Here is a 15,326-nt window from a genome sequence, read left to right on the forward strand (position 1 = left end):
GCTGTCCTGAGCCGGCTGAGACCATCCACCAGGTTCCCTGGCTGGTGGCTGGAGAGAGAGCCATCGGACGTGCGCACAGCAGCTCCTCACCGAACACGACCCCCTTCCTTCAGAACCAGCTCTCCCATTTGGAAAGGCTTCACCATAAAGCAGAAATGTGTCCTGCCTATGCTGGGCTAGAACACGGGTTGCAATACGGCTGCCTGTCTGTCCCAGGTGGGGCCAAGGACCGTGGTCTGGGTTCTTTCACCTCCTGCCCCTTCCTTTCCAGGTGTCCTCTTACACTGAGTGTTTCTGCTAGTGCCCAGAGGTTCCCACTGTCCCAGGTGGGTGCTGCCGCCATAACCTGGGGCCACAGCAGGTGACTGGTCCTTCCTTTGGAACAAAGGGTCTTCACGAGTTTTCTCCAAAAGCATTCCCTAAGTGATACTTTCTTAGAACTGGGTACAACTGCAGAAAGGATTTCAGAGCAGTCGGTCACTACCTATGGGTAATTTGGGGTCTTTGTTCTTTCAATAAATGAGGGAGCCTCTCAATGGCTATAGTGGCTGCCCAAAGCAGCCAGGGGTCAGAATCAAGACCCTCCTGTGGTTTTCCCAACTTGCTTTAACAGTCTATTCTATTTAAAAAAAAAAAGATTTATTTATTTGAGAGAGAGAGTGCACGCAGCAGGAGCTCGAATTCTGATGTGGGGGCTCGATCCCAGGATTCAAGGTCATTACCTGAGCCAAAATCCAGAGTCAGGACACTTAACCCACGGGGCCATCCAGGTGCCCCATCTATTTTATTTTTTTTATTCGCATATAGTGGAGACATCATGTTACACTGCTGCAGGTGTACAACATAATTATTCAACTTCTCTATGTATTACGCTATGCTCGCCCCGAGTGTAGCTGTTGGCATACAACGCTCCATTACAACATTATATTCCCTGTGCTGTGCCTTTTATCCACCTAACTTATTCACTCCATCACTGGAAGCCTGTATCTCCCACTCTCCTTCCCCCATTCTGCCTACCCCCTCCCGCGACCAGCAACCATCAGTTTGTTCTCTGTATTTATACCTCTGATTATGTTTTTTGTTTATTCATTTGTTTTGTTTTTGAAGTTCCACATGAGTGAAGTGATTTGGTATTTGTCCTTCTCAGTTTGACTTATTTCACTTAGCATAACACCCCCTAGGTCCATCCATGTTGTTGCCAATGGTAAGATCTCATCCTTTTTTATGGTTAATACTCTATTTTAAAACGATGGCCCGAGAAAGGGGGAGATTTTGACACTACTAAGGTACAGTGGTGCTCTCTCACCAATGACACCCCGAGAGACCATCTGAACATTCCCATTCTCCCATGCCACTGGTTATGTCTTCGGGCGCACACTTGCACAGAGGTGTCCTGATGGCCTGCGAGCACTAGTAACTCACAAGCATCGCGGTGCCAGGGGAAAGTGAAGGAAGAGGTCAGAGCCACCGAATTATTGAAAAAGAAAGACAAAGTACAGAGTGGAGATTCAGGGGGATGAGGACGATCGTGTAGATATTTTCACTGCAAGTGAATACCTTAATTTGATAAAAGAGAAAGGGGGTGGCGATGGTGGGGAATGAGTGCTCTGTACCGTTCCCAACAGAAGTCAGTGTCTTCAGTCTCCCTTCCTCTTGTCAATATAAAGAACACATACGGCTTCAGATGTAAGCGGGAAGGGCGGGCCTGGGGTTCCGTGGACCACACTCTGCATAACGTAGTCATAAACCATTTTGAGGGTTGAGATTAGCTGGATGGAGAGTCATGACGAGTGGAGCACAGAGGCTTGTCCTGGCCTCCCTTCTGGATGACCCAGAATAGCTGCGGGGCAAGCGGGAGCCATGAGCACCCTTCTCCAGAGAGGAGGCCGAGAAGCAGTGTTCGCCACGCCGGATACTATATGATTTTCAGATGCTAACCTCAACAGACAAATGGGCCCACTATCAACGTTTTTTAGATGAAAGTCTAGTCAGGGAAATCCAAATCAAAACCTCAATGAGATACCACCTCACACCCATCAGAATGGCTAAAATTAACAAGTCAGGAAATGACAGACGTTGGTGGGGATGCAGAGAAAGCAGAACCCTCCTACACTGTTGGTGGGAATGCAAGCTGGTGCAGCCACTGTGGAGAACAGTATGGAGGTTCCTCAAACAGTTGAAAATAAGAGCTACGCTATGACCCAGCAATTGCACTACTGGGTATTTACCCCAAAGATACAAATGTAGGGATTCGAAGGGGTACGTGCACCCCAATGTTTATACCAGCAATGTCCACAATAGCCAAACTATGGAAAGAGCCTAGATGTCCATCGACAGATGAATGGATAAAGAAGATGTGGTATATATACACAATGGAATATTATGCAGCCATCAGAAGGAATGAAATCTTGCGATTTGCAACGACGTGGATGGAACTAGAGGGTGTTATGCGAAATAAGTCAGTCAGAAAAAGACATGTATCATATGACCTCACTGATATGAGGAATTCTTAATCTCAGGAAACAAACTGAGGGTTGCTGGAGTGGGGCTGGGGTGGGAGGGATGGGGTGGCTGGGTGATAGACATTGGGGAGGGTATGTGCTATGGTGAGCACTGTGAATTGTGTAAGACTGATGAATCACAGACCTGTACCTCTGAAACAAATAATACATTATATGTTAAAAAAAAAAAAAAAGAAGATAGTAGGAAGGGAAAAATGAAGGGGGAGAAATCGGAGGGGTAGAGGAACCATGAGAGACTATGGACTCTGAGAAACAAACTGAGGGTTCTCGAGGGGAGGGTGGTGGGGGGATGAGTTAGCCTGGTGATGGGTATTAAAGAGGGCACATACTGCATGGAGCACTAGGTGTTATATGCAAACAATGAATCATGGAACACTACATCAAAAACTAACAATGTAATGTACGGTGATTAACATAACATAACATAATATAATAAAATTAAAATAAATATATAAATAATAGAACTACCATATTGGGGAAAAAAAAGAAGGCTAAAATACCAATTATTTTAAAAGGACAAAAAAGAATCGTTATCTTTTGGGGGGATGTCTAGGTTAATAAAAGTAATTTTATATAACAGCTCAAATGATTCATTTAGCTGGGAACTTGGTTTATATTTCATTGATCTTGGGAGAGTTTAGCAGGAACCCCTCTTAGAAGTGTTGACAATACCATGTTCCATGAGTGCTTGGCTGAGTTTATCAGTGTTTTTTCAGGGCTCTAGTGGCAGGCAGAAGTTATGATACGGCCTAAGGAAGAACTCTTTCACACAGTTGTCGAAAAATGGAATCGGCTGCCTCGGGAAGCTGTCAATACTCTGTAAGGAGGAGAAGGTGAGGATGGAGAAGGAATTTATATGCTGGACAGAGGTGGGACCAGATGGGCTCCTTCCACCTCTCAGCCTCTGTGACAACTTGTTGAGTCACCAGGACCCATCTCAGACACCTCTCAGAGCAGCTGGGTGGCCCCCAAGTGGCTCAGAGTTGAGCCATGTATTCTGATACCCTGGAAAAAAAGGGGGTCTCCTTGATGGACTGTTTGAAGGTCCAGCAGCATATTTATCACACCGCAGAATAAACACATCTCCTCCCACACAACTCACTTTGTGGACACTGTGTTAACAGCCCCCTTCTTGATGGATGGGCTACCAGAAGGACATGGGGGTTCTCCTGTCGTGTGGCCTTTTTCTCCTGTGCTCCTAAACCTCCAGGGATGTGGTGAACATAGTAGTGGTTCTCCTTGTCCACCAATCTAAAGGATGGAAACTTTGGGGGAGGGGTGCTCTCTTGAAAGAAATGCAGATGTGATACGGGGTGACCTAGTTGCAGGCAGCTCCACGTAGAAGGCTCCAAAGAAAACTGAAGAACAAAGAGCAAGGGGAGATTCCAAAGAGCTCAGGTTGTAGGGAACTTCAATCAAAACAAACCTTCAGAAAAATAAAATAAGATGGAAACAGAGAGGGAGACAAACCACCAGAGGTGCTGAACTCTAGGAAACAAACTGAGGGCTGCTGGAGGGGAGGGGGTGGGGGGATGGGGTAACTGGGTGATGGGCATTAAGGAGGGCACGTGATGTGATGAGCACTGGGTGTTATATGCAACTGATGAATCTCTAAATTCTACCTCTGCAACTAGTAATACACTATATGTTGATTAAATTGAATTTAAATAAAAAATTTAAAATAAATAAAAAAAATGAACCAAAAAACACCAAAAAACAAAAACCCTTCAAGTTTGCAGCCCATTTTGACAGACATATGAATTAGATTTTAGAAATTCCATTCAAATACAACACTTTTATGGCTTTTGGGGGAAAATAAGGAATGAAATCAGATCTTACTGTTAATGATGTTAGGAGAGCACACCAATTAATCTCTGTCTAGGCCCCTTGGTCTGAAAGTCACCATCCTTGGGTGGCTGCTCACCCTCCTACGAACCACAGAACTTCTCCCTGACTTCCATGACACTCTGGGTCTTCCAGCTTCTGTCTTTGCTCAGGTTCCTCTGCCAAGAAAGGCTCATTCCATGTCCACCACACAAAAGCCTACCCACCCTTTGAGTGAATGGTTGAAGCTTCCCTGGGGCTCCTGTGCAGAAGGGGCTCTCTCCCTCTCTCCTGGGAGCACTTAGTGCATGTGTCTCTGTGCCTGGACCAGTTCCTCTGCACGAGCCTCAGTGACTCTGGGGAGAAAGGAGGGGCTCACGTACCACTTGTCTGACTTAGCTGCTTTCACAGGACAGTGCTAGGCACATAGAAAGTGCTCAGTTAAGTACTCGGTAACTAAAAATACCAGTGTCTAGCATCCCTGGTCATAACCAAGGCTCTATGTCCACTAGTTCTAAAACCTGGATCTGTAAGTAATTATGCAGTGCTTTGGTGGTGAGTTACTAGTGGGATTACGGAACCGATCAAGGCAAGTCAATAAAAGTAGCAATAGGACCATTTTATCGTAACAAGAATGCTCACTCGCTGTTAAGGAAAATCAAATGATTTAAATTTGGCCCAGCAGAAAATTTAAAGCTGTAATCCAGGGCTATAAGGGATTAACCCAGAGCAATTACAGAAGATGGAAGAGAAATATTCAGTTCATACAGGGAGGAAATATTAAAAAGTTATTTCAATGAGAGCTACAGAAGCAAGGCAATAAATGTTTGCATAACAGTTCTGTTGCATTTATTTTGGCTATAAAATGTGTCAGCACACATGGTGGGGGGGGCAGCCAGGGACAGATGCCACCAGTGCTAATGACGGAGCACGTCACTTCTGAGCTGGAGGTGAGAGGAACCGGTCAATGAAGTGAGGGAGTACAGTTACCAGCTTCAATTTACAGCCCTTCCAGAAGCCCCAATGGGCTTAGCCAGCCACATCCGACTATTACCATGCATAAATTGGTCATTAAAGCTGATCACACTTTTATTCTATAAACTTCAGGAGCTGGCATTAGAGTCCATTAGAAAAATACACAGCTTACTCAACCGCAAGTAGATGGGCTGGCTGGCTGGCCTAGAAACACTTATGAGCTCGGAGACTCATTAGGCAAATAACCTGCTGGGGAGGAAGGAGGAGGATCCGAGAGAAGAAAATTTAGTACAACATTTCAGGTCTTCATTGCTCACTCATCTGCAGCAATGCGCTGTCCCCTGTGTGACACATCTCAATCTGATTTGGACTCGGAGGAGCTGGGCTCCATCACCAGGGGTGGGGGCGGTGGGGAGGCTGCACTGGGGCCTCAGCTACTTCCTGCCTATTTCACACCATTGTTATGAGAATCAAATGCGATAGGAGACTTGATGTACCAACTGCCCCAGATACTTCCTAGGGCTCCATTATGTTCACTGTCTTCACGTTGTTGAGAGGATTAACTAAGAACAGTAGTGGGCATGTAGTCAGGGCTTGTTAAATGTTACTGATGTGCATGGCCTTGTGCACCAGCCATCTGCTGTGGAGAGGAGTACCACCAGGTGTTAGATCCTGATCTCATAGATCTTGAAGCCTCCTCACTCTATGGCTGTAAGAGTCTATGATTCTGTAATTGTTAAATACACCCACACTGTGGAGAAGGTGTCAGGGATGTCTGATACCACCTCCTGTTTTTAAACTTGAGCTTCCCTGGCTGGACCTGAGGACTGACAGACTCTCCTCATCTCTGCTCTGGGCCCCAGCCTCCTGTCCAGTAGGCCCACGATGCTTCTGGCTGGTCCTAAGAGTGGTCTGGTGTCAGGAGGTCGCTCTGGGCACTGAAAAGTTATGGGAGAGAGGCTGATAGCTGGCTCTGCTGGAGAAGCCTAGGGAGGGACTGTCCCTGCTCGCTGCCCTCTCTGAGGATGTTAAAACCACCCGGGCAGGGATGGTTCCCTGTCCGACGGGGGAGAGTGACAAACCCTGCCCCTGGCATTGTAGTGATTACACCACTACTACCGATGATGATGATGATGATGATGATGATGATGATGAAAGGTAATAGTCACATTTAATGAGCAATGACTGTGTGCCAGGTACTGTTCTAAGCATTTAATTAATTAAATCAATTAATTAGAAGTATTTAATTCTTCCTACCTCACAACAACTTTATGAGGAAGATACCATTATCATCATCAATTTGCAGGCTTTCTACAGGCAAACCCCATCTTTGGTATTTGATTTCCACATCTGGAAGGAGTGTAATTGCTCAGATGGGCATGACCTTCCATTTCACATATAAGAAGCCAGCATCTCAGTGGATCCCACTGAAAATATGATGAGAAAAGACAGTAAAAACAGTCACAACAACAACAAAACAACACACCTAGACATAACCCTAAAAAGAACGTGTAAGGCTTTAAGAGAGAAAAATGGTAAAACTTAAAAATGTAAAATGAGTTTGGATGAAATAAGATATACCATGTTCATGGAATGACCGAATCATACAAAAATGTCAATCTTTTGCCAAATTAATTTATGCTTTAACATGATAATGACAATCCCAGTGGGGTTTTTTGAGATATCTGAGGAAACAACTTTCATGCTTATTTGAATGAATACAAAGTCAAGAATAAGAAAGAATATTTTGATGAGGAAGATATGAAAGCATTTTTGAGATACAATTGAAACAATTGGCACTGGCCCAAAGAGAGAGAAATGAGCAGAGTAAGAGTTAGAAACCAGACGCTACCGAACAGAGGTAGTTAATACATAAAATCGTACTCATGGGGATTTGGGGCTTAGCTTGAAGGGGACGTGGTAACTAGAACATTTCTTTGAAGTCCCCTACTGATCTTCAAATAAATGGTGTATTCTGTTCCATAATAAATTTATACTCACTTTATAAAAATGTTTTCCCAAACCGTCAAGTAACTCTGGCCCTTTGAGAAGATGCACTTTATTTAGCCTGTGCCTGAGTGCCTCCCGACACACCCAGTTGAGAGGTATCTTTTTAATTTCCTAAGATAGTTACACTTGATAGGGGCTTTGGAAAGTCCCCCCACAAAACCTATGAACCACCAATATAAGTGAATCCCTCGATAGCAGAATTTCAGCTTTTGGCCTCTTGTCAGACCACATGTTCTGCTGACTGCCACCTGTCTGCTTGTGCCATGAAGGAGGGCAGGACATTTGTGCCCCTCCTCTGACCTATAATGATGTCAGACAGTTTTCCATCCTGCCTGCAGCTTGCTCCACGATTCTCCCAGTGATATCCCAGTGTGCAGCGTCACTGTCACAGCCTTACCATAGTAGAGAACCTGCTATAACAACCATTTTTCAAAGAGACCATTTTTATCATACTTGGTTTCCTAATAAGTTTTTAAAGAAGCTAACTGATACAGGGATACATGAAATTATAAATAATTTTTTCAGTCTTTTCTGTTTAGCAATAAGAGGTAAAACCCAAACTTATGAATATAGGTCACATGGTCTTCTCTAAAAATAGCTCTTGATGCATATGCTCTTTTTCTTTCTAGAGTCTGGTAGTCTAAGTTGTTTTATGAAATGCCTACGTATAGTAACATAGTATTATTGCTTTGGAATTTGCCATCATTTTATGAAATAGAAGAATGCCTGAAATGGCCAAAGTAGATCTTTGAGCAGTCCACAATTAGACGTACGGCAGAGAAAGAAGGCCAGTCCAAAGAATCTAGGGATGAATCTTGTGTTTCCTCTCTCCACACATGCTCCATTTCCATTCAACTCTGTTAGCCTTGAATTTTAGATACTGGACATTCCTAATGTGGAGGGTGGTGGTGAGGAGCTGACTTCTTATTTTCTCTGTGATATTCCTGGCAGCGCAGTGAACAAATCCCTGTCTCTTCTCTAAACCCCATGTCGCAATTAATATTTACTGTGTTTCCTCCTCACTGGTAAGGACAAGAGACACCCCAGATGCAGGACTGTGTCCTCTCATCAGTGTGACCAGGCACCCGGCTTACCACTGTCCCAGCGTGATTATTAATAGAGCCTTCTTTCACTCTCAGGGGTCCCCCTTTGTGATGATGCATTATATGGTCGCCCTATCTCTCACCCACCATTGTCAGATTTCTAGGCCATTCTGTTGTTTTTCTGCATGTCTGATGTTCAGTTGAAAATTTTTTTAAAAAGCCCACCAAGAGATGGCCTCTTTCTTTTGAATTCCAGGCCACCAGAGTAAAGGAAATCAAACCATTGTAATGGGTCTCAGAAAACTGTGGCCTCAAAGAGCCTGAAGCCATGGGAAGCCAGCAGGGGTTCCCATTCCATCAGCATACTGTCCCCTCTGCAGGAATGAGTCCCTTTTTGAACAAATATACATGTAAGGCAGTGGGTCCTAACCAGACAAGCCTCAGAACCACAGGGTCAGCTTTCAAGGATACACATGGCCAGGCCTCACTCAGTGAGGTTCTCATTAGGGAGGTGGGGGAGAGGGTTCATGCATGTCACCATTCTCTTGCATCTGATTGGCACCCGAGTGTAGAATGAGCATAAATATAAGGGCATTCAGGCTCAGCATTTATTATTAGTATTTAAAAATGATCAGTTTTTTTTTCCCAGTGGGTGAATATTTTTCCAAAAAAAACAAACAAAAAGCTAGGGTTGGTATTTACCCACTCGGTGCTCTATGGGCATAGCCCTTCTAGAAGGTACAGCCGTGGACTACAAGACCAGGTTGGGGGAGGGAGGTGTCTTTGTACCTCAGTGTTGCTCTAGGATGCCACACTCTTAATGAAGGCCAGGGGGTCCTCCTACACCTGTCCTTTAGAGCTACTGGGTGTCTGTGGATGATTTCTACCTGCTAGTCTGGACCACTGCTCGGGGTGGGCAGACAGTTATAAAACAGGAAACAGCCACTAGCTGTCTTCCTACCCTATCCAGATAGTTTCCCTCCCCTGCCCCGGAGGCAGAGGTGACCACGTGGGGACACTGGATACAAACAGTCTGCCAGCCCCCTAGCAGGAGCCTCCTGGGTTGGGGCTGAAGCATTGCATAACTAAGGCTCTGGGAGATGAAAGCATCCAATGGCAAACATGCAAGTTAGTCCTGCGACTCAGTCACCGAGCCCTTCTTGGAACTGGGCAGAACTCAGGACCCAAACATCACGTCAGAGTGAAACCTGGCTCTTCCCTGGGATGGTGACAAGAAGAGCCCAGGCAAAGCGCCAGAGATGCCGGCCTTCCTGCATTGTGCTTGGCTGCACCTCAGCCCCTGAACTCAGTGCTCTGGGTCACCAAAAGCGCAGCAGCATGACCAGAATCCCAGCACCGCTATAATTAGTGACAAGGTGATGCAACTGCCTAGGCGGGCGATTTCTGGGATGGTGCTGGGACCAGCAAGCTCCCGACTATATGCTTATCAACTTGCTTGAGGAAGATCCTTGGCAAAGTTTCTGGGACAAGCAGGTGCTATTTTATCCCTTCAGGGACACCTTTTTTCAGGGAGAGCTTGATTCAATTCTGATTTTACATTTTTTTTTTTTTCTTGGAGAGAGAGAGAGAGAGAGGGAGAGAGGGAGGGGAGGGGCAGAGGGAGAGAAAGAATCTTAAGCAGACTCCACGCCCAGGGCGGGGCCTGATGTGGGGCTTGATCCACAACCCTGAGATCCTGACTTGAGCTGAAATCAAGAGTCAGATGCCTATCTGACTGAGCCACCCAGGTGCCCCTCAACTCCGATTTTACATTTGCTTTAAGCCAATATAACTGAAAAGGTTAGGGTGGGAAAAAAAAAAAGAGAGAGAGAGAGAGAGAGAGAGGGAGAAAGAAATACAGAGTTCGATGATTACCCATCACTTTAGACAGTGGTTTCTAGAGACTCGCAGATCGACTGTATTTCATTTGGTTTGGCTCTGGCCACAGGTGGTCAGATGGTACAGAGCATGGTCACTTACACTACTGTTTGATTGGACAAGTTCTTCACTTTGTGGGCTTCCAGTTTCGGGGAGAGCACTGAGGCACCTGTCAGGAGTGACCAAGTGTCCCCAGATGAGCAACGACATCCCCTCCCCTGCTGTGCTCACACCTCTCACAGACCCAGGTTTGCTGGAACAGGTTCTCTGCAAGCAGCTTCTGACGGATACCATGGCCATTGGCAGCCGCCCTACCTCCACCTCAGGGGCCGGAGCCTGGCTCATGCAAGAAATGGTGTGAAACAACAGAAACAAACAAGAAGTCAAACTCCACCCCCTTTCCTCCAACTTGCCCTTTGTCAAGCTCAGTATCTTTACATGGCAGGACATAGATCTTCCTTTCAACCAGCTGCCTTGCATTCCTTTGCGTCCATCTCCGCGGGGACCCACTACGTCATATCCAGGGACATTAGAACACATGGTCAGCAACATCCTTACTTTCCCAGGGCTTGCGAACCTTCTGGGAAGGATATTAAACCTTAAACAACATTGGGGTCAGACATACATCGACACGTTTGATTAAGTGTCTCTCTTCTGTCTCTCCCCATCCAGAAGTCAGGGTGAAAAGAGCACCAAAATGGACAGGAGAGAAGAACACCCACGTAAACTGAAAGCCTGGCAGGGCCTTAGAGGGAGCACTGGATCCAGATGCACTAAGGAGCTATGCTTGCCCAGCCTCCCACCCAGCACTTGGGGCGGGGGGCGGGGATTGGGACAGTGGACGTCAGCAGTGGTGGGCAGTCAGTGGATGGCACCTCTGCTTAACGTGGGCTCACCCCAACAATATCCTAATCCTGAACCCACCATCTTCCGTAGGACCCCCAAATTGGCAGGGTCTAGGGGACACTTAAGTATATGTGTAAGGACCTCTGGGCATTCTCAGAAATGTCTGGGGGAAGGGAACCACTAGAAAACACAGGGTCTCCGTTGGCCGGGGGAGACGGCAAAGCTGATATTCAGCCGGTATGTACCAGACTTGCTAAAATGGGGCACGACCGCCAGACTGCGGGTCAATGGCTGCTGCTTGGGGACCTTCCCTCCCTGAGGGTCCATGATGTCTGCACCTCACACTTAGAGTCCTCCCTCCCTCCTGCCACCTCCAGGGCAGGATGCCCGGACCTCACACTCAGGGTCCTCGTCTGGCTTGGTGGGTTGTCGTCCTCCTCGAGCTTGGCCAGCTTTCATTCTGAGGGGTCAAGGCCTGTGCCACACTGCTGGTTAAACATGGAACATGACCTACAGGGTAGGGGCTTCAGAGAATAAATTTGGGCTATTCCTGGAAAGTACAGTATGCATAGTATGCCCAGGCTACTGATCACAAGGCTCACATTTTCTTGTTTCTTTCTAGCACATGCTGTAGGGAGATGTGAAGACAGCTGCGCAGAATGGCCTGTATTCTGCTCCTGGAAGTTATTGTGGATGAAGGAGAAAGGGAAGCCCAGAGCCTGAAATGACACCATGGGTCTGAGGAGATGGGGGCCTGGAGGTTGTCTTTTGGTGCCAGCCCAGTGTGGTGGCTCCTTGGTATTCCTTAGCACTCCCAAGGTCAAGGAGAGGGCGGGGGGAGCTTTCTGGCTTAGCAAGCCCACCTCCCAGATCCCTGGGGCTCTAGCAGGACACGGGGAACTTGCCATCAGCTTACACCGCCTCCGCACTGTCCCCAAAGCCCAGACACTGGACATGCCTTCCAACTAAAAGCCCGGGAAGCCAAGAACTAACCCCAGAAGTGCTCTACCAACTCTTAGACAGAAACATCCACGCCAACACTGCATCATCGACAACGCCAACAGGAAAGATGGGCATCTTTTCTCCCATGGCTGTGTCCACTACTGCTCTCCACCATGTGACAGACAGTCCAGATTTCTGAGACTTGTCACAGAGGGATGCTGGGCTGGTGGAGGAAATAACCAGTCCCTAAAGAACCTGCTGAGGGAATCAGCAGTCAAGAAGTGAACTGCAGTTTTTGTCTCCCTGGCAGGGAGAGAGAACCCGGCCTTTGAATGGCGAGCTGCAGACACCCTGCCAGCATTCAGCCATGGCCAGGACACATGGCTCTCCTGCCCACGTTCTGCTTTCACTTGCCACAGGGCAGGGCAGGCTGCAGCAGGCCGGATTATTTGGGTGGACCCCCATTTCGGTGCCCTCCCGGTTTCCCTGGGAAGGAGACAACCAGCTCCCTGTAGCCTCGGAGCAGCCTCCTTCCACCCGCCCTGAGCAGGCGGCCGCAGGGGAAGACACCGTGCATGCAAATAAACAGTAGCTTTTCTCTTAACGACAGGGACTTCCTTGAAATGTGCTCATCGTCAGCTGCTAAGCGGAAAGTGCAAGGAAATTAACTGGCCTGCTCCAACTTTTTGCCATGGCTGATCTTAAAGAGTCTGTGATCATTCTCTCCTGTCAGGGCAACTGCAATTCAGCCTTTTTACTTTCACTTGCTTCAGTGAAATCATACTACAGCCATTTTATGCAGATTGTGACATCCTCATACTCTGTGTGTAATAATTATAGCAACAACTAATAGCTGTCTAGCACATTACAGTTATCTGTACACTTTATTGGCTCGTCTGATCCTTGTATGTAGAGCAGACATCCTCTCTGTTTTATTTTTTTAAAGATTTTATTTATTTATTTGATAGAGCACGCACAAGTGGGCAGAGCGGCAGACAGAGGGGCAGGCAGCGGGAGAGGGAGCAGCAGACTCCCCGCCGAGCAGGGAGCCTGACCCGGGCCTCGATCCCAGGATCCTGGGATCCTGACCTGAGCCCAAGGCAGACGCTTAACTGACTGAGCCACCCAGGCGCCTGTCATCCTCTCTGTTTTAAAGAGACCTAGGGTCTAAGGGGTAAACTTAATTTATCCAACATCACAGGGTCAATACATATGACCCTGAGTTTTAGCAAAGTTCTAAATTCTATTCCTTTAAATCTCAGTGTATTCCGTGAGTACAGTGTGGTTTTCTTTTTTTTTAAAAAAAACAGTATTAAAAGAAATTAAAAAAAAAAACAACCCTATCCCACCACCTCAAAAATCACCTTTATTTTTATTTCTGCAAACTCCTTTTGTCCTGTTGACACACAAAACATTCAAAGTTGCTGTTTGCACACTGTCGCGCAGGTACCATGTGGCGGGACTGACGGAGAATCCTGACAGCACCCCCCAGCACTCCTGTTTCTACACAGCCTTCACAACTATGTTTTGTAAACAGTGCATTTCAACAGATCTTTTGTCAGCCTCACTTCTAGGAGCTCAGCTGAAAACACGATCGATTCTCCGATATGGTTAACTACCCCCTCCCTCCTTTTTAAACATTTTGGAAAGAAGACTTTTTTCCTAGAAAACATATTATTACTTCGATGAGTCATGTGTCTTTTGCCTCTTTTGTCTACTCTTTCCTCCCCTCCGCCCCTGCCCCCGTGTGTCTGACTGGGCTACAAGTATGACTTCAGAAATGTGTGTCCCTCGTGGATGGGATCTCTGAGAGAATTCTCTCAGTTCAGGGAAATGGGGATACACTTTAAATAACCACGACTGCCCGAAAGCAGCCATTTAGGGAAGAATACACGTTGCCTAGAGGTTGGGTTTCCTCTGCTGGGGCGGCGGGGAGCGAGTGGGGGGGGTCTTCCCTGGCCCAGACCCGGCCTCCCCACCCCCGCTGGGCAGGCATACTGCCTCCTGCTCAGCCAGAGCTCCTCTAACTCCAGTGTGTGTGAGTTTGCCAGAGGGCTCTTTGCCAACTCCCAGAGACTGACTTAGCAGATCTGGGATGAGGCCTCAGACCATGTTTGGAAAAGTGCTCTGTGGACTCGGGGCCTTCTGTTCTGTTGCAGCACCAGACACACCGTCCTGACTTTATATTTTATGCAGTTTATGTGTTTGTCTCTGACAGAGGCTGGGAGCTACTTGAAGTCAGGGGCTGCGTCTGTTTCATGTCCCTTACACCCCATCCTGCGCAGTTAGCTTTCTTCCCATCCCCGGATGAAGCCGCAGTCTCAGAAGAGCCTGGAAACTAGTCCTCATCACACGGCCCGTGGGATACCTTTCATGTCCTCGGGCATAGCTATGGGAGGAGAAAGGGTGGGACCCTTGCCCCATCTCAGTCCGCGGCACACAGCTGCTAGAATCCTCTCTCTCTGAGCCTATGAAGGTTCTTGGCATAGAAACGTGTGGTTTCTTTTCTCTCTTTTTTTTAAAGATTTTATTTTTTATTTATTTGAGAGAGAGCACAAGAGGGGGTGGGGTCATAAGGAGGAGCAGACACCCTGCTGAGCAGGGAGCCCGATGCAGGACTCGATCCTGGGACTCTGGGATCATGACCTGAGCCAAAGGGAATCGCTTAACCAACTGAGCCACCCAGGCGCCCGAAACCTGTGGTTCTTTACTCGTACTGAATCTTCAACCCCTGGCTGAGCTCTAGGACCTCCACCAACTCTTCTCCCCCTTCAGAGCAAGTGGGTGGAGCCAAACACTTGATTCTGTTGCCTGAACATGGAACCCCTGGTCTACGCAGGCAGGGTCTGAGCCCATGAACAGTCTGGGTGCCGGCATGCCCATGAGCCATCCCTAGTGCTCAGCAATCTCTGCTGAACGGACGAATGAGCCCCAGGAGCAGGAGGTGCTTGTGCAAGGTCTCAGGGCAAGGCCTGTCAGAGGAGGAGGAAGAAACTAGCCATAGGAGCCAAGCCCGGCAGAAGGCTTCCTCCGCAGGCAGCCCCTCTTGGGACTATTCCTCGCTTTGTTCAGGAATAAGACATTCTAGTTCTATTCATCTGAACGACAGAAACTTCATCATCTGAGGCAGTCAGCTATTTTCTAGTAAGAGTGAACCTTGAAGCCTTTGAGGATGGTCCAGTGTTAAAAGCTGCGCTCTGGATGTTCATTTTGACCCCCGAGCCCCAAACTTGACCTGCTATAAGTAGCTTTCCTTGGGACTGACTTCTGATTTGCTTTTTGGTTC

The 15,326-nt window shown here is 47.3% G+C and overlaps 1 protein-coding gene across 5 annotated transcripts in view; it reads right to left on the reverse strand.

Annotated features, from left to right (window-relative positions):
* LYRM4 (LYR motif containing 4) overlaps nt 1-15,326 on the reverse strand; it is a 264,652-nt gene that overhangs the window by 104,356 nt on the left and 144,970 nt on the right. Inside the window, exon 3 of one of the 5 annotated variants that reach the window (XM_073877543.1) lies at nt 6,579-6,748. The exons of the other annotated variants lie outside the window; for them this stretch is intronic. Coding sequence (XP_073733644.1) covers nt 6,617-6,748 — 132 coding nt within the window. The 3' untranslated portion in view covers nt 6,579-6,616. The remainder of the gene's footprint in view (nt 1-6,578; nt 6,749-15,326) is intronic. 5 annotated transcript variants of the gene reach the window in all.

Source organism: Callorhinus ursinus, unplaced genomic scaffold, assembly GCF_003265705.2.
Source record: "Callorhinus ursinus isolate GAN/ISIS: 27379988/994484 unplaced genomic scaffold, GSC_fseal_2.0 scaffold26, whole genome shotgun sequence".
Lineage (NCBI taxonomy): Eukaryota > Metazoa > Chordata > Mammalia > Carnivora > Otariidae > Callorhinus > Callorhinus ursinus.